Source organism: Corapipo altera, unplaced genomic scaffold (genome assembly GCF_003945725.1).
Source record: "Corapipo altera isolate COAL_440 unplaced genomic scaffold, ASM394572v1 2b, whole genome shotgun sequence".
Classification (NCBI taxonomy): Eukaryota; Metazoa; Chordata; class Aves; order Passeriformes; family Pipridae; genus Corapipo; species Corapipo altera.
The window spans coordinates 24,563,732-24,587,648 of NW_020884874.1; the positions used below are offsets into that span (position 1 = coordinate 24,563,732).

Consider the following 23,917-nt stretch of genomic DNA (forward strand, 5'->3'; position numbering starts at 1 on the left):
TACTAGTCACTCTAGGTAAAATACTGGCCCTGCTAAAGTGACCAGCTATTTTTCATTTTATATCTAATTTATTACACAAATAATAAGTCATAAAAGGAATGTGCTCTATTCCTTTTCAACAGTTTCCCAGTGCAGCCAAGGAAAGTCAAGTTAGGTCAAAATCAAAGAATTCAAAATTTCACTCTTAAATTTCGACAAAGAACTGCATTTACCATGCGGGAGAAAGGGAAGGTATTTTAGATCACCAGGCCTCTGCTCCTTGACTGCTAATTCACACATTGTGGTACAATGGCACATCTTCCTGCCCCATAACCTTTCTGCCAGACAAAACCCCACAAAATGCCAGCTTCTGTCAGTTTGTTCTTCTGGAATAAATGAAAAGCTCCAAAGCCAGACTGAATGATGTGCCTCTGCAGTCATTCACATCTGCTCCATCCACTACCTACCCTCACATAGAGATGCTTCTTATCCCATTGTCAGAGATGCAAAGTATTCCACCTCCTACATGTAAAACACACGGTAGCTGCAGAATTGCTGCATAACACACACCTCCCCTTCCTTCTGCATCGAAGTTTCTTCTGCCTTTGATATGTGCACATTTAAGTTTTCATTTTTTCAGAATGCTGACCCTTATGTAAATGAGATCCAGGATTGTAAATGCAGTGCCAAAGTTAAAAGAAAGATTTATCAAAAAGTACATTTTTTTCACCTCTTGTCACAGAATAAAGGGAATATGCTTATTTTAACTCCTGTAATTCTTCTTAGTAACTACAAAAAAAGAAATGAGGTTGTTGCAAACTCTAAAAACCAACCTTGAAGCAATTGTAAAAACATAAGTGTGGCTCACACTACAGCACTTATAATTCTCAATTATTGTTCGACATGATGAGTCATTCAAATCCATCACTATAATATGCGTGTCAGTAATTCAGTCCTGGGGATTCTTCATTCTTGTTTATTCTGATATGCTACAGATATGTTATTACAGTCAAAAAAGTGTCCCAAAATAAGGTTTCAGCGAATCTCTTCAGCAATCATAAAAACATTGCAAAAATACATCACTAGTATTCACCTTCCTGACCCACTGAAAAATAGTTTCACATTCTTGCCAAAAGCACAGTGTTGCCACATTACCTCTTCCAGATTTTCACCCTAAAACTGAAATACAATATATGTACAATAAATGAAACACAAGCTCTGCTCATGGCTTGCTGTTAGTTACACTCCAAATAGAAAGCATTTAGATTCTGTATTTTCACTCTTCCGCTCTGTTCATTTCCGCATTTTATACTTTATAATCAAATGCATACTGATATTGAAGTAGCATTGTACGACTGAAAAGCAATAAACTTGACTTGCCATCCTAGCTTTATCGTAGAGAAAAATATATATAGGTATAAATCACCACTTCTAGAAAACACACAATATAATATTCTTCTAGAAATGGTCAGTGAATCAAACAGGCTCTTAAAGTTTTAGGTCAATCACATTCCTTTGGGCACATTCTGTACAACACACATGGCTTTAATCAGACACATTTACCAGGATATGCTTTCAAAATTAGCATTTTACATTATGTAGTGTGGTACACAGAAGAGACAAGGTTTTTGTGGCTTGCTTTTTAACACTAGAACGAGAAAACAAAACATTTACTACTTCTTATGCAAATATGAGCAATAAATGCTGCTGTTCAATATTTTCTTCCAAGAATCTTTCAGCAGATGGACTTAGAAGGAAAGGTGTTTTCAAAAGAAAATAATCTTGCTGTCCATTCAACTACATACCTTTAACAAGTAACAAAACTTGTATTACAGTTTCATTCCTACTCAAATAAGCAGGATCCTCCTATAAAAGGATTAAATTTGGTAAGCCTGGTGAAGAGTGTTGTATAACACATCATCTTGTAAGAATGAACTTTCACTTAAAATGATGCTCAAAAAAACATGCCAGCAGGAAAATCTGATGGCAGCCACAGACTCATCATGGAAAGCTACTTGCACCGGAGCCACTTCTCTCTTCCTTCAGTAAGATCCCACCATTATCAGTTTAGTAGGGCCGTAGAGAGAAATAAATTGGCAGTCTCCCCTCTGGTCATTCACATATTTTCTACTATTAGGAAGATTACTTACAGAAACACAACTCTATTAATGACAAGCTTGACCTAGCATATTTTAAGGGCCCAAACAACAACAAAAAGATTCAAACAGAACATCTTGCTTTCATTTGAGAGTCTCTCTCATGCCAATCACTGCTAGGTGAAAAGATGCACAAACAGCACAGCTCAATCTGCACAGCAATGATGCAGTGACCCAGAAAGAGAATCTAATGGTGAACTGAGTAAATGAAGCAAAACTCACCAAAACCAAAGGGCAGCGTGCATATGAACACGCTTAACTGCCTACTTAACTGGGAACATACTTAAACTTAGTCTCATATTTCCACATTCTGCAACAAGAATTCACATTCCCATAAACAGCACTTCCTTCATTGTTTCCAAAACATCTATTATGCAAAAGAAGAAAAACAAGTGCCCAGGTTCACAGAAAAGTTAGAGAACAAAATACGGAGAAACAAAAAGTGATTACTCTATCACACATTTAAAAAATAAAATGAAATTTGTAATTGTTATACTGACAACTAGGTATGGTTCAAACCAAAATGCTGGATTCAAACATCATTTTTCCTGAAAACATGGCTGTAAATTTTTGAATGAACCTGATAAAAATATATACATGAATCTGTCTCTCATCTATACATACAAGTCTACATAATTTACCATACACTCACACACCTCCATACACACAAAGCAAATATTTCAGACTAAGTATTTATCTTCTGCTCCCTTTTTTCATTATAAAGAGGATTGTTATTAATATTACACAAGAACCAAAACCACCCACTTCTGAATCTTTGGTGCAGCTTATGTCAAAAGGGTAACATATATCAAAGAGGTCACCCAAGAAGTAGCACAAAGGGCAAGAAAAAAAACCACATTGTATCTTTCATTTTCATTTCAGTACATACAATGTCATTCTACGCACTAACCCAACAGCAAAGCTTTTCAAATTCAGATTCTTTCTAAAGAGCACATCCAAACACAACTAAAAAGCAGAAACAAAGCCCTCACACTTGCCCAAGACACTCAGTATGCCACTGGGCATCACTTGCACTTTCCATGAAGCATTATACAGAAAAAGAGATGAGTGCCAAGAAGATGATAAAGCACAGCTGAAATATCAGTTTATACCAACAGATTTATTCCTTTCAGAAAACACAAATGGAAAAGTTTTTGTGACATTGTAGTCAGAGCAATGCCTTGCACTCTGAAGTTACAGCATTTTACTGTAGGGCATCTCAGCATTTTTCTGAGAAGTCTCACTTGGCCCTTTTTCTAACAAAATTAAACGTTTTCCTAGAGATGACAGCTATCTCTTGCCACAGGCCGTTGCAGCTTACAGCTTCTGAAAAACCAGCAGACTTCAATTGAGCTCTTCTCCCGCTCACCTGCCTTTCCATTAGTCTTCCAGGCCAAACTTTAGTACTGTGTAAAAGCAGTCAACTATCACAATTTTTAACTCTCTTAATGTCTATTTATTGAATCCGCCTGGAAACTGGGAGGCACTGGGGAATGAATAGGCCAAACCAAAACCAGAAACATTTCCAGAGAACTTCTCCACAATCAGTGTCATATGCTTGAATTTACTAGAAAGACTCCAATAAACCCCAATTACATTTGGATTAGTCTTAAGCCTCCATCATACCACCCTGTCAAATTTCAACCAGAAATACTAAAAAAAAAAAAAAAAAAAAAAAAAAGATATCTCTCATTTCCTTTAAAGCGTAACACACATTTTGCTTACCTCACTGTTGTGGCCCCTCAAATTGAAGTTGATTCTCTGAGGGGTGTTCCGGTCCCTCCTGCAATGGCTGGAAGTAAAAGTGACGCCTACAACTCCTCTGCCATTGCCTGTTGCCAACCAGCCTTCCTCATAGTACCGCCTCCTGCACACTGGTTTCTCCTTCTCACTTTTGGGGACTCTCCCTTTCCAGGAGAGGCAGAGGATGTTGGAATCGCTGCAAAGAACAGGCCCATGTTCCACTGCTGCATACATGCTTTTAAAATATTTTATTTTTTGACATACGAAAGTAATATGTCTAGTGCACAAAATTTAAATCAATTTTTTTTTTTTTATTGATAAGACTGACCTGGGATAGATCATTTAAAGGGAGGAGGATGGGGTCAGTGTTTATAAATATCCACCAAATGCATAGTGAAAAATTCCTCTATAAAAGATGATGGCAGTTGGCTAAGAAAAAGTAACACTTAAAAAAAAATTCAGGTTCATTTTTGTTTTCCAGTCTGTAGAGTGAGGGTGCACTTATCCTTTGGAGAAACAGCTACTTCATTAGAGGCGCTCAAGAAATGGTTAAGTCATCTTTTTGCTCAACTTGATATAATCTTTATACAGCCTGAGATTCCAGTTTAGTGTAATGCAATTCCAGAGACAAAGAGTTGCAAATGTGTAGGTTTCAAGTAACTTAAGGCTTTTAGAATTTCCTCCAGTCAGATTTTCTTCAAAAGTTCAGTTGCAGAAATTGAAACACACGCACATACATATATATGTATATATATGACATTCCTCGTTTCCAAGCTGCCCTCTGGCATATCTTTTCCATCTGATGTATTTCTGCTGCTAAAGCTGAAAGAGATTGCATAAAGGGAAAAAAAGGCACACAAACCGTGTGAAACAACAGACCCGAACTTGTGCAGGCACTGGTGTGCCAGGCCAGTTGGGAAATCCCTCTTGATTCTGAACCGCTTGTTGGACTCAAAAGTTTTTGCAATCCAAAGCCAATCCAATTTTCATTGCAGCACTTTTTTTCCACCAGAGACCCAACACAGCCTGAACTGTTTATCACGCTATCTTGCCTGCTTTCCCACTTTTTGCTGCCACACACGAATGAAAAAGAACCCTCTCTTCATTTATAGCAGAATCAAAAATGCTCTAAAGCTTTTTGCGTTCAAAGTAGATAAGTTTGCCTCAGGTGAACCATGAAGTTCTCTCTCCTCTGAAACAGGCTAAAATGTCAAGCTGGCTTTCCTTTACTTTTCCCTTTTTTTCTGCTACAAGGAATCAAAGACTTTTCATTCTACCATAAAAAACAAATGCCAGAGTTAAAGCACATCAAGTAAGCACTCTTTCAAAATCTTCTAAAATTCAAGGAAGGAACAAATATAACCATCTAAAAAAGAAAGAGAAGCAGCATTAAAACTCTGACTTCCTGGGTTCACTATTTCTCTAGGTATTTTCCTTGCTTGTTTGATCGGATTTTTCCTTCTTGATGCTTGTCTACAGCACAGATTCATAGTTCCAGACGCAACATTTGCAGCTGTACAAGAAGGAAACATATGAAGTATTCCAATCGTTTTATTTGAATAACATTTATGAGCTCAATTAATTAGTATTTATATCACACTAAGTGAAAAGGAAAAAGGAGAGGGAAAAAGAATATGCAAGTTTGATGACCTGGTTAACTCAAGAAGGGCAGTAAGGTTTGCTCAGTTCAATGCCCAAACTTGTCCCATAGTTCCTCAACTTATTTACTTCTAGTCATCATTACTCAACATAAGGTCACGGTTTATTAGTTCATTCACAAACTATTGAGCCCAAAGCAAAAGGTGCCAAAGACCATACATTACTCCTCTGCTAGAACAAAATCAGTTTCCTCTGCCCACTGTATTCTTCTGTTTCCCTCACAGCTATTGATTTAGATTGTGGAGGTATTTATTACGCTTTTTCTGTGCAGAGGGTGTTTTTTCTTCCTCTTCTTGCAAACTTTTTTCACCCGTGAAGACCATGTGGAAAGTTGAACATTACTGGCAGGTGTCTTTCCATGGATTACTGATTCCTGCGCTGTAAAGGTGCTCCATCTGGTTCTCAAATTAATTTTCATCAATTGCAAAGCTCTCAGGAATATGCCAGAGCAAGTCTATGTGATGACAAAAACATGTGCGTTTTCATGTACATGCAGTGCACACACCAATCTGGTACTCAGAGCTGCATCTGCCTTTTCAGTTTAGCTGTGGTAATCTTGTAAGATGCCCATTACTCAAAACTTGAAATCCCTGGATTCTTCCAACTCTGCAAGGCAAAGCACACACACACACACAAAAAAAAAAAAAAAAAAAAAGGAAAAAAGTGAATAAAATAAGTCACAAAACAACCTAAAGATTAAAGGACTACTGTTATAGTAATCAAAACATGACTAAGGATTTTATATTGGACTCCTATAAAGTATCTATATTACATATAGATAAAGACATTATTCAGAAACACGCATATGTATTTGATATACACACGAAGACGAACTACAAAATTTTCTTTTCCACTTCCAAAATTCCCAAAACTTTGACATGTATAACTAATAAAATGTATCCAGGAAGGATATATTAGGAGGGAAAAAAAAAAACAACTTTCTTTTGGTCACAGTCTTTGGGCCAAACTCTTAAAGATTTCACAACTTTGGAGTGAGGATAGGCAAGGGAGATGTTAATGACAGAGCAGGCACAGAGTTAGATCCTGACGCACACAAACAGAGTCACAGAATGGTTGAGGTTTGAAGGGACTTCTGGACATTATCTGGTCTAATCATCCTACTCAAGCAAGGTCACATAAGTCAGTTGCCCAGGACTGTATCCAGGCAGCTTCTGAATATCTCCAAAGATGAACACTTATGAACTCTCTGGGGAACCTGGGCCAGTGCTCAGTCATCCTCACAGTAAAGAAGTGTTTCCTGATGTTCAAAGGGAACCACCTGTGTTTCAGTTTGTGCTTATTTCCTCTGGTCCTGCCACTGGACACCACCATGGAGAACCTGTCTCTCTCATTTAATTTCCTCCCATCAAGTATCTGTACACATTGAAAAGACCTCCCTGAGCTTTCTATTCTCCAGGCTGAAGAGTCTCAGGCCTCAGACTTTCCCCACTGAAAAGATGCTCCAAACCATGAAAGTACAGTGCTAAACTTATCAGTCTCAAAGAGACTAGGAAGATTCCTCCAGGGCTTAAACTACTACTTTAAAGAGATCTAAGGTACTTCAACATTAAATCTTAGAAGTTCGAATAAATACAGATGAATTTTAAAGACTATTCAAATCCTGCATAAGTCTCCATTTGAAAAAGGGGAAAAAAATTCCCTGAAGTCAGTTTTATACAGAAGAGTGTAAATAAAGCAGGAGAGATCAAGAAAAAGGCTATTGAGGATATTCCAGAAGTTGTATCTTAAGTGCACACATATGCACAGTTATTGGATCTGTACCGTTACTGCTAAAGAGAGGTCATTTAAATTAAGAACTGCATTCATAACATTCATCAAAGATGTATATATATTACATACAGCACTATACCTCATGTTTCGTGTAATCAACTACTTATTTCAGTGTAGCATTGATATACCAATAAGATTTTTTTTAAAGGGAAAAGATAAGAAAACCAATTTAAAGATATAAAGGCAAAAAAGTACTTTACAACACTATGCAGTTAGATTACTTATCAGAAACACTGAGGTTTGGTGAGCCTCTGCCAGACCTTTTCAGCAAACAAACCAGTTTACAACAAACTGAAGTTTTAAAAATCATGGTTGCTATTAATTTCTTCTTCATCACAACATGATGAAGATATGAGAAATGTCACCTAGACTTTACAAATTTCTGGTGCTTCTTGATTACAGACCAAAGAAAGTTTTTATAAAGGAAAAGACACAAAAACTTTCAGAACACAATGGCTTGAAGACAAACTTCTGCGCTTATACCATATGCAAACTTGATCCTCTGAAGGATCAGTGCCATTAGTTCCATACTCACTCATGTCTTCCTAAAAGACATCTGCATTCAAGAGTTGACATTTTATATTAGTATCATGTGTATTATGATGCTAGCCTTTACTAATCCTACGGAGAAACAAACAAACAAAAATGTTTACTGAGAAAGCAGAGAGTCTCTGAAACATCAGTTAAGAGCAGCACGAGGTAAGCATGAAACAGAATTGTTTGAACTGTGCAAGAACCATGACTTTACAAGTGAATTATAAAATACAGGTAACTATACGTGCAGTGGCTTCGCATAAAATCTGTATGCAATTTCTGTCCTTATTCACTGCATATAAAATTAACTATTATTATTATTCACTGCATAAGAAATGCTGGACAGGGAGAGATGAAAATCTAAAATAACTACAAAAGGAATAAAGTCAGTCATTATTCAAACACCTTTCTCAATATGATACAACCTTCAAGGATATTCCACCTTTAAATTGTTGAGGGTCAACACTTCCTTTATGGTGTACTTATATTCAGACACAACGAAAAAAACACTTTTAAGACTGTAGTGTGAAACACTCAAAATACATATATTATATATTAAGACTTAACTCCTCCCATTTCCCTCTCCTTCATTTCCACCCACTCTGTATTTCCTAAGAAATAACCTAATTAAAAGATACCAATGCTAGTGTTCTCTCAAGAAAATCAGTAATTTAGACTCCCCTTCTTGTGTCATTACAGCCATCCCACAGTTCTGCTCCTTTCCATATGTTGAAATCAAGCTTCTTGTCTTGTTTTTCCTCCACCAAGAAACACCATGTCTTCTAACTCTATTGTAAAGCATGTGTAAGAGCAGAGGATAAAAAGCATTATAGAAGAACTAGGTGTTACTTGCACAATCTTACCACTACTGCAAATTCAGTTTGGGTTCCCCATAATAAAAAGAACTTGGTCTTCCAGTGGCAACTCATCCAAACTAAATTTTTAACTGCAGATTTTTTATAACCAAACTTTATGCATCTTTCCTTTCAGAGCAATGCAAGGGCTAATCACAGAAGTACAATGCTTTCTGGTAATTTTTTTCTAACGCTATTTGTACACTAAATATCAATGAATTGCAGTTACCTACTTTTACTCTCACTTAAAGGGTAACCGAAAATATCTTTGCTCTGGATTCTCACTTCAAAAAAGGGAGATGATATTTGAACTCATCCTCTAATACTGTGTTAAGTCTATGCCCAGTGATATAAAACTTTTCTTAAGTACAGATACCTAATGAGACAAAAACATTAGACCTGTAACACAGGAAAGTAGGATCCACGAGTATTTTATCTCATTTTGCTTTAAAAGCATAGCTCTTCGCCAATGCAAAACCCAGCAGCAAGTTATGTTTCTGCAGTACAGAAAATTTAGGTATTAATTTTAAAAAATTAGCTTTCATACTGTAATGTCAATATTTAACTCATCATTTTTATCTCCTGTTTCCATTAACTTATATAAAAAGTGTGTTAAGCCACTGTTGGAGAAACAGAAAAATATTTGCTTGATCGCATGCACCTTTCATTGGGGTGTCTCTTTTGTTGACAGAGGGAAGTCATGCACAGCCAAATGTACCAATACTTCAGCAAGATCTTCAGCATTTTATGTTTATTCAAAACATAAATATTTTTGAATAGCTCAAGTTTCAACAGTTCAAGGCTCCAGAGCAGAGTATCTGAAGGTAAGGATAAAAGGGGCCTGGGAAGGGAAGGGAAGGGAAGGAAAGCAAAGAAGGAAAACTGAAGTGAGTACACACTATTTCTACATTATTATCTTAAAAAAGTCAAACCAAAAAAGGACTCACAGTCTGCTTTTGGAAGATTCTGACTGCCCAAACTTCTTAAGGAAACAAATATAAGCTGAAGAGTCTTTGGAAATATTTCAGGACTTTTCAGCATAACCAGATTTCCTTCCTGTCAAACCTGCACAAGGTCAAGGGAAACTGTAGTTTTCCCTCCCTTTACAGTCTAAGAAGGAAGAAGTGTACACCAGTATCCATGAAGATAGCAAGAGGTTTTAGAAGTGCTGGTCACAATTGGTTCAGCACAAGCTGATGGCAGATGATCCCACCAGCTATCAAATGGTGACTGTGGAAGCAACCCTCAAGGTTACTACTGAAAACTACATTACAAAATTGGCACACTATGTAATATAGTTACTATATTACAGGCTAAATACTGTAGAGCTAGAAGCTGATAAGATGATACAATTTGTTGTTTATTTAGTCCAACTTATAAAGTAACATAAATTATTAAATAATCCTATCCAAAAAGAAAAAAAAATATTTAACAAAACTAAATACTTAATTCCTAAAAAGCCTGAAGATAACTCGTTTAGAGGTAAAAGATTTTTTCCATTAAAAACAGGTTAATTCCATAGAGAGAAAATGTAATTTTGACCTGAATAGGTACTGGTTTTCCTCTTCTTTCATTCATATCTTCGATTTATCTTTGGTTTATTCACCTTCCATTGTGCCATAACTCTTTCAGGTTAACACATTTCTTGCACATTACACAGCAAGACAAAATTAATTTGGAGGACGTGATTGCAAATAAATACCAATAAGCTAAATAAGGGATGCAAAAAATGTTCTTTACTCCAAGAAAAAATGAAGGAAGAGTGGAGAGAAAAAAGAAGTTAGAAGATGCTTGATTTTTGTTCCGCTTGTTCTTTCATCATTTTCTCTCCACAGTATTTGTCCTTGTGTAATTCTAGAAGCTCTTTCCCTGCTTGGGGACAGCTGCATGGCCTGGGCAAGACAGTCAGTCATGTTAATCAGAGATGTAAAAAACCTGTAACCACAGCATAGCTGCCCAGAAACAAATAAGTGGCAAAGGTGTAATGCCAAGCACTGTAATGTTAACTGCCAGCCCATTAATACAGACACTGTAATGTTAGTTATGTGCACCTATATATCATTAAGCAAATAAAACTGACAAAAATTATTTGCTGGCATATTGAGAGAAGTGAAGCTTGTATCAGTGGCTGTTCAGTAGACATTCATTGTGAGTATTGACAAAATTTATCTCATTGCAATACTCTGACAAACTTAAAACCATCTCCTCCCCAAATTACACTCTCTGAGAAGTGAAAATAAAAAAGAGTAGTAGCTGATTGGCATTTCTGATGTGCTGAGTGACCCTCCTGGGTCCTTATAATAGCAGAGAAGGCAATATATGTATGTGGCATACATTGTTTAAAGTGCAAGATCTTTTTCATGTATAGTTCTTATATGAAAAATAAAGGAAATATTTGTATGATTTCTAGAACTATTATATATACTGCACTTTCAATTCTTGACGTTACACCATCAGATTAAATGGTAGTTAAATTAAAAAGTATTTAGAAGTAATATGCAATAAACAATTTTAAAATGCCTTCAGGAAAATATTTTTCAAGAAAAACACCAAAGGTCTTTAAGCAAACTGTAAGAAGCCATTAATTGTGAGTTGCCAAATTTATATACATTCTCCAAAAGGCAGAGGCTTGAAGACATGAAATACAGCAGATTGTTAAACACCCTATCTATGTGTAGTGGTTTGAACCATGACACTACGGAAGAAGTGAGGTAAATAGTTACACTGTTCACGGGGAGAAGAAGTTAGAAAAGGTAAAAAAATCTAAGGGTATTTGAGATACCAGAACTTGCAAAAACATGCAAGAGAGAACAACATTCAATTTGTTGTTGTTGTGTTTTGGTTTTGTTTTGAAACTCTTTCTCTAACAACGATATACCTTTTGATGAATAAATAATATATCCACTTGTGGAAGAACTGATGCAAGTCCCTTTAATCAGTTACTGGTCAAACATGCTCATGGGAAATTTCTGAGTCAAATAATGCTAGATCTGTTATGCTTATATGGCAGGGAAGCAAACCAGAAAATTAACTGAAGGTTAGACTTCACAACACAAAGCTTTCAGCTGTAAGACAAGCAGAAGGTACCTCTGCTCCCATAGCTCTGATCACTTCTTTCTCAACCCCTAACACAGCACACTATGCCCTTCACTTAAGCCAGAATGATCACTCAAGGTGCTACAGTCTGAACTACATCAGAGAAATTGTCCAAATAAAAATTTTAGAAACAAAGATTTGTAACAGCTTAACCAATATATATCTGGTTTGCTAGATTCAGTCACACTCTCAGCTTCCCTTGTGACAAACCATACCCTCCAGCCTCTCCTAACACAAGGCACCAGCACTCTTTCAATCGTGCGGTTCAGGAAGCTCACCTTGCCAAAAAACTTACCCTCTAAAAGCAGCAATTGATTTTAAGAGAGTTTCCCTTAGTGAACTCACCATGCATATGCAACAACACTACTGCCAATATAAGAAAGGGGTTGGGAGGTGTGGCTGGAGATTTTAATCAGTTTGAACTGTGCCCAAAACCTTTTGTTTTTTTTATTTTGAATCAACCCCTGACACAGCCCCAGTGCTGTCCCACATTCAGCTGCGCTGGCAAACTGGAAAAGGAGGAGCTGTACAACGCTAGTGAGAAACAGAAGGAACAAGTACTCGCAACTAGTATTGCCACCTGAAGGCTACTGATGACAAAGTATGGGTACAGAATATTTCTGGACTCACGGGTTTGTCCTCAGAAAAGAAGGAAGCAAAGTTTTTCTCTTGAGGATGAATTTGAGATGGCTACCAAAATGTCCTGGAGCCAAAGCTACCCATCAGCCATGAAAATATGCCTCATTTTCAAATAAACGGAAGTGAGCAGAAATACTTCAGACAGATTTTGAAAGGCCTGTTTCAGAAAATAAAATATATGATTATCATATACTAGCCTTTTAAACAAATTACAGATTCACACCACTTTTAGAGATTCAAAGAAATGTGAAGTGTGACCAAGAAATTCCTTTCACTTGAAAGTGTAGATCTTCTCTCTCAAGAAAGGGCTGCAATCCTCACAGCACATAGAACACTTAGACAATGTATACTTCACCAGACACTTCCTTAAAAAGCGGCAACAACTGTGTCTCTCTAATGACATGCAAAGTTCTTCAAGGGAGGGAGCCCCAGCTTTCACCATCTCTTTTCCATCCAACTGATTGCACTGACCTTGCCTGTAATTACAGAGCAATTTCTTCCCCGTAGGAACGTTCTGCAGCCTGCAAACATCCCTCGAGCCTGCAGCAGTTCCAGCTAGTTCCTAATTATCTCCAATATCTACCCATAGGCTCTTTGAATACTTTCTTATGAACACACACTGATGTTTCAATATTCTCCTCCAAAATTCCACTACACCTTTGTATGTCATACAGGCACTGCTACACTGGAAAAAACCCAATAAAATAAAAAAAGGAAGGGAAGATGTAGGGAGAAAACGACAGAAGTCACCAGTTTTCAAAATTCCAAAAAGCCTCATAAACAATAATTATTTCTGTTGGATAGCAAGACACATTTAAATCAGAAATCTGATAATCGCTGAGAAGCAGTTTGAGTGCTGCATCAGCCTGTGGGGAGGGAGCTCCTGGTGATGCCTCCAAGCTGCACCACAGGTGGGAAGAGGACTGTGGGTATGTGCAGTCCTATGCTCACCACAGGCTGCTTGGCTAGAGCTACGAAGCATGGCACTTCTTACAAAGACCTTCAGTGGGCTGGAGATATGTGTCTATATGTATTTTTTTAAAATATAAAAAGACAAGAGTTGCATTTTGCAAAGAACTTGGGTTTCTCAGTCTTTGGCATCAAGAACTTTACTCTAGTCCTGACTGTCCTCAAATGTGCCACAACTGAAGATCTCAGTCTGTGTTAGAGGACCTGTACTCACCTCACAACCACTGCTTAGAGGTCTGGATGCAGTGCACAGATACTCCTGCCCTTGCAATAAAGAAATGCAAAGCTAAAGAACAGCTTCATCTCCTCCCCATACCTGTTGTCCCCTTTTGCTTCAAGTTACGTGGTTTTTTTCCTCAAGGTTCTGGAAGGTTGTGCCAAGGTCTCTGGGTTAAAGGACGCATACAATGTAATGGAAACATACTAACTCAAGGAGTGGCCACTTTAGAGGCAACCTTGATAAGAGAGAATCACTGCAGAAGCCTTTGTAAAAGCCAGGAGCTTTAAATGAATGCTTGGAGCACAGCTAAGACTTCTGTACAGAAATGAGTTGTTTCACTACCACGACTCTCAGAAGGCACGAGATCAGCTGCATACACGTGTCTTCTTGGTAAATGAAGTTTTCAATCTGCTCTGTCTGCAAAAACATGCCAAGTGTTGACTGGCCACCTGTCCAACAGAAGCAAGAAGGCCAGCAGGACACAGGTGTCCTCTAGGCACAGTCATGTTCTGGTGGGTGAGCTGAAGGCAGGAAGGCATATCTGCACCTATGCAAATTCACAGAGCAGTCTTGTGTCCAAGTAGTATTACTTTGTAGAGGTCTTCACAATTCTGATTCTCTCCTCATATGAAATACCTAGGTAGATAAAATGTAAAATTTTGAAGTGGGGATAAGAAACAGCAGTATGCTGTAGTCACCAATAGCTCAATCCCTCCTCATGCATGACTGTGACACTACTACCTTTCTAGGAAGAAATAGGTAATAGGTAAATTTTACCTGTAATAGGTAAAAATCGCCAATTACAGACGTATTTGGTGGAAGGATGGCTATATGACCGTGTCTTCTATTTTCTTAAGCGTGAAAAATAAACATGTGTTAAAATGATCAGAGATGAAAATGAATTAATAGAAGGAGTTTCAGAAACACTAGAAAAGTACCGTCAAGGAGAAACAGGAGTTAATTTAAGTAGGAATTCTGAACATTTCACTTTAATACTCTCTGTACAACTACCAGATAGTGCTTGCTTCTAACTTTAATCTCTACAAAGTTATGAAAATGCTCTTCCATTGAACAAATATTCAGGTTTCATCAAGAAAGTAAGCAAATGTTACAAATTTCTGTGGGGTGTTCTTACATCAAAGTAATATTCTCATTACTTGCTAGTTAGGTGCTATAATTTTATTCCTTTTTTTTTCCCCAGGAAGTTATATAAGTGCAACAACTGTTAAACTACTTGGACCCAATTGTTTCTCCTCCTCAATAGAAAACTCTCAATGCCTCTTTAAATACATCTTTACCTAACCTATCAGATTTTTTTTTTAAAGCTCAGATTCAGAATCTACCAACAGAAGAATCAAAAGGAAAGATTCATCATCACAGTTAAATCTGTATCTTTTAGATATATACTCACACTGAGGTAATGCATTCACATATAATCAAAGCTAAAGCTATGCATGACTAAACAGGAGGAAAAAACATTCTTTCTTCAGATTTTCTTCTTTTCCATTGCCAAGTTTCACCTCACTGCCTTTTCCAAGGAGCATGTGGATCTTCAGATGAAGAGGGTAAACTTTTCAAAACAGCCATAGAAAATACTGATTTGGCTGAAGAATGTCAGCTTCAAACATTTTCTACTTCATTTTGAAAACTTGGATTTGGGGAAGTAATATGATTGCACTTAGTAGATGCTGCGCTACTTAGCAGACAGCTTCTGGTAAATCTGACAAATATAGGTCATAGTCCTGCAATCATGCTTTGCTCAAGCACGCTTTGCCTTTCCTAGACAAAAGTAACAATAAGAAGATAAAAGCAATCTGAGGTCATTTCATAAGTAATTTTGACCTAAAATTTTATAGTTATCTTACCTAGCCACTCTTTTCCTTCTATGCCTAAATTAGATAAACTTGTTTTAGTAAAATATTTTTTTTATTAAATAAGTACTTCACGAAGTACCTCCAGAGGCACAAAAAAGCCTAATGTTTACTATAGTATGAGCTACTTCTGTATGTCTATGTGAAGGGGTGAAAAAGCAGAATAGTTAGAGAAAAGAAACAACATATAATCCACCTTGATAATTCCCTTTGTAAAACTCAACACCTGTACTGAAGGTTCCTATTCTGTATTAAAAAAGCTTGCTTGCAAACTATTCAAGGAAAATTCTACTGCTTTTGCTGGTAAGTAGCTTGGCAAGGTAACATCATAATCTTGCAGTGTTAGTCGTCCCCTTGAGCTTGCAAAGTCTGTTAAAACAAATTACATGAAAACATCTTTTTCAGGATTTCAATTCAGTAGCTTAAGAGGATCAGTATATTCCAGTTTCTTCTTAGATTCAAGGAACATAAGACAGTATAGTACTTCAGTGTCTAAGGCTGCACTGACACCTTAATACTTTCTCCATTAACTGTGTATTATGCAGAAACCACATAAAAGGAGGTTACTATGAGAAAATTATATACTTTCTTGTTACCTTTTGTGGTGAGGGGAAACAGTTTTCCCCCTGAAGTTATAAAATGGTAAAACCCCAGGGGGTGGTGACCCTTGAAGTTTTGAGGTTTTACCCAATGAGCGCTTTTGCAAAATATAAACATATCACAAGCAGAACGGAAGAGAAGGTAGTTGTAGTTGTGGTTGAAGAAGTAGCCATGTTGTAGGAGCCACGAGGAGAAACAGCAGCAGCCCCACTGGGGGCTGGGCCTCCCCAGCCCCTAGCCGGGGGGCTGCAGGGACTTGGAACAGTGTTAGACTGAGCTAAGTGCCTGTAGCTAGAAAGCTGAAGGAGTTTTCTCCACCTTGAGTGAACAGAGACAGAGTAGCAGCAGAAGCAGCGTCCAGAGATTGTGGCTAAGAGCCAAGAGATAACTGAAGAAGCAGCAACAAACATGCAGCCAAGGAAGACACAGTTGTCTGAGAGCCGAGAGAGAGCCAGCAGCACAGAGAGAATTAGGCTCTACAGAGAGAAAGTTGAGGTAAGAACTGAAATAAAACCCCACACCCCTCTGAGACCTCCAAGAAAGGAGGAGGATGATGGATTCTTACTTGAAAGAGTCTTAAAGTGCTACAGCACTTGCAGAAAGGAGCTGAAAAGCTCCAAGAAGGAATGCGGAGAGGGTGACCTTGGTCCCCCCGCTGCTTGAGACAGAGCACAGAGCTCTGCAAAGAGGACTTGAATCCCCTGAAGATACAGACCGCCACGAAGACCCCCGTGCTTCATGGTATGACCGTGGTGATGCGACCGTTGTCTGGGTGAACGCAGCCCACGGAAGAAGACCCTCGCTTGAAGACGAGTGGCCGAGGGGTTTGGATATCCCCTCGTGTGTACTGGCAGAGATCCAGCTACAGCTGCTGCATGAGAAGAAGAGAACCTGCTGCCCTAGAGACATTGCTGCTCTGAGAGTGGAAAAGGGATCTTTTCCTTCTTCCCTCCTGGACTTTTATTTGGAGGGGAGAAGAGATTTGATCCATTGTAAATACTTATGTCATGGTAGAGATAGCTAAGATTGTATGTAATGTATTGTAGTATTTATTTGTACAGTCAGTGTAATATATTCCCTTTCCCCCACTCTGAGTCTCGTGTGGTGTCTGGAAAACCCATCTCACGTTGGGTTGAGATGTGGGAGGGGGTTTGGACTAGGGAATTGGATTTTGGGGTTCTCAAACCGTGACAATTAACTAGATTGTATGAAATCAATAGTTCAGCATCTGCTGAAACAGAAATTACATTTGATCTGTAGCAGATGGATGTACAAAACAAAGATTATCTAGAGAAAAAGGTAAAAATACACTACTTCATAAAGCTGATACAAGGCTTCTGAAATTAAATACCCCAAGAACATTTAAAAAAAATTCTACCCAAATAAGTAAAATTATAGATTACTTTTCATTTACTCTTCTACTGAATGACAGCATGAAACAAAGACAGATGATGAACATACACAAATTACAATGTCAGAATACAAAAATTCTATTCCTAAGTATTAAAAGAATTAAATATCTAAATTAATATGGGAAAATCTATTACTCAGTGACTCTAAAACCTCAAATAATATCTGACACACCTGCTGGTTTAATTGAATTGTCAACCCACCAACTCAATATTAGGTTGCTTGATGTAAGATATAAAACAAAAAAAAATCTATTATACTTCATCTATAATCCAAAGATTATATGTTTGCCTGAAATCAGCCTATTTCTTTATAAAAAGATACAAACCAAGACATTACATGTAAATATACTGCCTTGTTTATAACTGCAGACCATCACAACACCGTTGTTTTACTGCCACTGCTATTTCTCCTTGCATCTATATTGTAATGTATTCTCTCGTACAAGGGGTTGTGTAATGCTTGTGTCACTGGTCAAAACAGAATACAGAAAGTTGCTAGGATTACCTGGGACAAAAAAAAAAAAGAATAACCCATTCATTGCATTCCCAGGATGAGCAATTCAGTGCATTAATAAAACTGCAAAGGCAGTGTAAGGAGGTGCCATAAACTGTTCCAAGTATGTTAAATAACTGTAACATAGAATTGAATGGATAAATGTTCCACAATACGCTTGCAAAAAGCAAACCTCTAAAGACAATTATCATATAGGAACAATAATTTTACAAATTAACGTACCTGAGAGATATGTAATATGCCACTTTTATCTTCCAAATACTCCCCACACTGTCGATCCTACAGTAATCCTTCCAAAATCTATCACTAAGATGGGAATAAATAACATTTTACTGATGGATAACCACAAAACCCATAAAACACATATTCCATCCTTTCCTGTCCATCCCTACAGGACACAAAGTCCTTAAGCAATTGAACTGCAAAAGATCCTACACATACATGACATTTAACGGACCTGCTAACAAAACCAAATTTTCTTCTCCTTGCTCTAGAGAATGACCAAAGTATAGCATCAGGTTTAAGAACTCTCTAGAACGTCTTTCCTGTTTCCATCCATGTAGAGGGAGATATTCAACCCTTGGTATTCCAAGACAGCTACAAATCATCTGCAAAGCCTTTCTGGTCTGTTGAATTATCTTGCCTTTTTTTTTTCGTTATTTCTATTGGGTATGTAGGTAGGAGACAATATTTACAAGTTTTATGGACTTTCCCCTCCCTTTAGGGGCAAAATGTCTATAAAATAATACAACATCCAATCCATATGATTTTATCTGCTTAACTACAGTTAGCATCTGAAGCAAAGTACTTTCTGAAGTCTTACAACGAGTGTAATCAAAAAAGGCTGGAAAGCTATATTATGTTGATTAAAGCTTGAGAAGCTAAAGCTCACATTCACAAAATAGTTAAATTGGTATATCAGTTGACTGAAACCAGTAACAAGGCTTTTTATAAATATAACTCACAAGCTTTATTTTGCACTTGTTATGTTTACCAATTTTCATTTCAGATGAAGAAATCCATCTCACAGAAGGCAATATGAACCATAAAATAAAGCAAGACAGTGCTAGATTCTTGACAGACACATTAGAGCAACACAAAGCTACAGGGATCTGATTACAGACTATCTTCTGCTAGGCAGTCAGTCTCCTGCTGGGATGGGGAGCACATACGCTGGGATGTTCTACAACAAAGCAGCGTTTGTTTCCTGCATAGAGCCTTACAGATGTCACAGGATTATTCCCTCTCAATGCTTCAACGTTTTATCAAAATTTTTAAGCAGAGCATAGCAAGGCACTTACTGTTTAATAACATTACTCCATGCAATGTGTTCTGTGATTCTTGGATCTGTTGCTCTCCTTGCAAGAGCCAAAAGCCAAAGCACAAAGCAACTGCTCTGGGTTGATAAGGAATGCCCTTTATTGCTGCTTCTCAGAACAGTACCAAGAACATCAAGAGTTCTAACAGACTTCTGGAATGTAACATGCAGATGCAGACAAAATCAGGTGCATGCAGGTCATCTGCTCTGTTCAACAGTTGTTTTTGTTTTTTTGCTCAGAAGCAGAGCTACAAATAACTGACACCTTATCAATTTTCAAATGAAGCTTCTATAATTACATTGTTATGCCCTACGGAAACACTACTGGGTTTCTCATAGCAACCTTCAATGATTCAAACACGTAGCCCCACTCTAACCACAAAATTACTAAGAGAGCTTCATCATTCTTCAACAGAAGAGTCAACATGTGCGCTGGCAGTTACCAGTGTCAATGGTAATCCAACAGCTTTATCCAAGTCTTGTCTCCTGAGAAATAAAGCTTTATGGAAAAAGTAGTAGTACATTCAGTATACAGTAGGGCAGGATTGCTTCTATAAGATCTTTATCACCACTTGCAATCCCTTGAATGCCAAACTACAAAGTCTTTTTAGCAACTCTGTCAGATAGGTAAGTATGATTCCTTCCTAAAGGTACAGGCCCGCAAGACAAGCAAACCATTCAAAGCAGCCTATGCCATAGAAAGACTTCTTAATCTCTACCACCCCAATGGCCCACTCCAATTTCCCTTCCTAGATCTGGTTGGCCCTCATCCCCCTTTTCATTGCTGGGTGCCTGTCTGACACGTCCTTGGGCAGACTCAGTTTCCTAAAACACCAGAAAATAAATATTAAAAAAAAAGTGAGAAATACTCTGTGGCCTTGGGGAGCTGGATTAAAACACTGATGGGTCAGATGAGTGTTGGGGTTGAAGTTAAGGAGCAGGCACAAGACTTAGGTGCAGGGAGACATTTCAGAAACAGAAAGATGTTAGCTCAGCTACACTATGGAATTTCCTCCACAGGACAGAGCTGGAGCACCTTTCTTAATACTGAAGGGAAAGACAGCATCAAAATATGAAGGCAGAATTTACCATTACTGTCTTCCAGCCCATGCTACCATCCTATCACCATTGAGTGTAGCTCATCTGGTATTTTCCTGTCAATTTCTATCTTGCTTCAAAACTTTATTGTCCACTTCTATCTTTCATTCAAAAAAAAGAGTGGTTAAATGTTCCTTCTCATTTTCTGGACCAGATGTTCTCCAAACTGCCATCTGTGCCCCACTGACACACTGTATCTGCATACATAACACTGCAAGTACTCAAGGTACTCTGAAGTGTTGTAAGATCCAGCTTAGAACAAGAAATACCACTGACAACAGCCCAAAATCCAGTGTCAACAATGTTGCTGGGGATAACAAAACAAAACCAAACCAAAAAAACAAACAAAAAAACCCCCACCACAATATTTTAAAGGATTGCATTTCAGGATTATCTTCCAAAATTCACAACCATATAAAGTTACTTTCAAAGGAAACTAGAATTCCATTTACAGATATCCAAGTTTTACAAGATTTAGAGAATGTTACTAATAAAACTACACTAGATTTTTGGACTCATATGCCTCTATTAATCATGTTTTTCACTGAAAATTGAACTATTTCTTTTAAATAAAACAAAGAATTATCATTAGTTTGTGAACTGAGGTGACTTTCTAGATGCTGCATCACTTCATGAGTAGAAATAGCTGATCTCAACATCACATTTCAATTTTATTACATTGTGTAGGAAGAAAACAACCCTTTTCAGTTTCTCCTTGAAAAAAAAATTGACAAACTATACTGAAATAAACACAGAATTTTTCATCTATGCCTACCGAAGAAAATCTGTTGCAGGCTGATCTGCCCCTTCAGCAAACTGAATCCAACTATTTACTCAACAACTTCCCTCACTTTAGTGGTCTGATACACTTTTAAAACTTCAGCAAAAACATTTAACCAATACATACTCAGATTATTTATCAGCAAAGATATTTTATTTAAATTTGACAACACTATAGGCTAAATTTACTGTAATAGACTAAGATAAAAAGTTACACTTAAAAATAGTATCTTTTCATATCCATTTTTAGCCACCCTGTAAGTGCTCTCTGACATATAGTAAAAACAAGACTTTTGGCAATGGTATTGTCAGAAAGGTTTCTCCTCCATCAGGGAACCCACGATTTTGCATGTCCATCGCAATGCAAAAAGGTCCCAAATCTCAGTTTAAAAGTTGATAATTAAGATAATACCAAGCCAAAAAGCCAAATTCTAACATAAATTGCATGAGGTACAGGCACACATTCTCTTCTAATCATCCAGCAGTAGACTGGTGACAGTCTCTACCAGGTATAGCAGGAGAAGACATAGCAAACTGACAAGGTCAGACTTTGTCAGTCTGACATTTTGTCTGCTTTACAGACTAAAAAAGTAGACAAAAAATAGACGTATTAGTTTTACTTATTTAAAACTTCAGGAAAATATAGTCTTTATAATTCCAATCTCAACATCTACAAGATTTCAGATGGATGAATATGGCATGAACAATGCATATGTCCAGTTCATAACAGAGGTGCTATGCAGAAATTGGTATTTCTACTTCCCCTCATTCAAAGCCATCTACATATGCACATGTGACAAGAAAAATTGTAATGGTTATTTGCCAAATCCTGCAGTCATATGGCAACAGTGGGTCAATCTTTCAAAGCTGGTTCCAATCTGACCGGTGACTGATCTGCTCCCTTCCAGCTGAGACATCAGGTCACGACAAACATTATCCCAGTCATGCAGCTAATGGCAGAGCTGGAGGGAATCCCTCTAAGAGGAAAGCAGAGACACAAGGAGCAAGTTTCCTTCTGGGAAAATGGGATGAACTAAGGCTGAACTAAGGCTGAGGATGAATATTGAGAAGAGGCAGGTGGTTCACAGGGTAAAAAGAGCACTAGATCAACATGAGGAATTCATGTAGTTTTATTTTGAAGCCACGATGCTACAGGTCTTGGGCAAAAAGCCCAAACCAGATTTCAGGCATGGTATTAATTTCCTGGACTGAGTAAACAGGTCAAGAGCCTTAAATACATACTAGAGCGTCATCTGCCATCTAGTACAAGGGATGCTTAATTAGCTTAGTAAAGATACAGGGTTTGGGGAGGAGAGAGGTGGCAGAATCTGTATCCTTCAGACTAGTAATAGCATTTGTAGGATATATTCAAAAAAAAAATTAAAAAAGGAAACAAACCCAAAGTTATTGAAGCATTTTTTTATTAGCATATCAATTAAATGCTCAATTATTTGACATCAGAAATTACATGTTCATAAAATCCACTATGCGAGACAATCCTGTCTCAATAAGTTATATAGGAGTGTTATTAAAAAGAAATGTGCAATCAGCAATTAAGCAAAACAGAGACAAAATGCTGATGAAAAAATTAGGAAGGCAGTGATTCCCTTCAAATTATTACCGTAAAGACCTAACTGATAGAAATATACATGTGTCTGCCTTAAAAAATTAATGCAGATTGCAAACTCCTGAGAGAAGAGAGTGTTATCCTCATGCTGGACTGTTCACAGACATATTTTTGGCTACTACCGTAATCACGTAACATGACAGGGGCTGGGGGAACAGAACACGACATGGGAAAACACCTCCTTGATAACCACTATACCTGTCTCAACCCAAAAGCTGTGTAGCTTTGCTTCATTTTTGTTTCTGTGTGACAGAAATATGCAACAAAACCAGTGGAAAGCAGGAAGCAATCTTTTCAGCAGATCAAAGCATAGGTTCAGCAAAATATGTTTTTATATTCTCAAGCCATAAACACACTATGATACCTTGTTGATTGTGGGTATAACCACAAAGAGTCACGGCATTTGACCCAAGGATGTTATGACTATGCTATATACAATCAATTTCTATGATACTAAGGATCTAACAAGCCCCTGACAATAAACAATACTTTTCTAGATGAGAAAGCAAGTTGCTGCATGGCAGCATTTTCAGGCTTTCCACTGACATCATGCTAAGAAAGAGGTAATTGTCCCAAGGCAGATTTTGACTTATCACCAGCATGAGGGAATGCCTTGTTTACAATCCTTAAAGATTTTGAATCTAGAGGAAAAAGAAAAAAAGAAATAAAACACAGATTACACAAACCTATCAGAAAAAATTTAAACTTTTGTCCACTTAGATTCTAAACACCAGAAAAACTCTGCAGAAGATACTCCGTGTGAACGGGTGCTAGGGCAAATAACTCACAACTTGAAGTATCACATTTATTAAGCCTTTGAATCTTCAAATAGTAGAGTATGGCACACCTCTATATTAAGTCTGACAACCTTAACATAAGAAGAGAGACTATAGGTTTCGGAGCAGTAGCCATTTTTTGTCTAAATAGTGTTTTGACCAGAGTTCTGGGCCTGAAATTTTCCAAAATAGTGAACAAAAGCCTGTCAGTTCACAGCAAGAGTGCTGCAAAGTGCACTAGATAGCCTATTGCTGCCAAACAAGCTGCACACTTCTTTGAA

At 37.5% G+C, this 23,917-nt stretch overlaps 1 protein-coding gene across 6 annotated transcripts in view; it reads right to left on the reverse strand.

Moving 5' to 3' along the window:
• The window catches only part of TULP4 (tubby like protein 4), a 158,650-nt gene that overhangs the window by 121,970 nt on the left and 12,763 nt on the right, over positions 1 to 23,917 (reverse strand). For 2 of the 6 annotated variants that reach the window (XM_027634093.1, XM_027634089.1), the window contains exon 2: positions 3,861 to 6,143. In XM_027634093.1, the coding sequence (XP_027489894.1) occupies positions 3,861 to 4,112 (252 nt within the window). In that variant the 5' untranslated portion in view covers positions 4,113 to 6,143. Of the gene's footprint in view, positions 1 to 3,860; positions 6,144 to 7,863; positions 7,950 to 8,949; positions 9,093 to 9,377; positions 9,558 to 23,917 lie in introns of those variants that run through there. The other 4 variants (XM_027634090.1, XM_027634091.1, XM_027634092.1 and 1 more) reach the window with 4 other exon arrangements.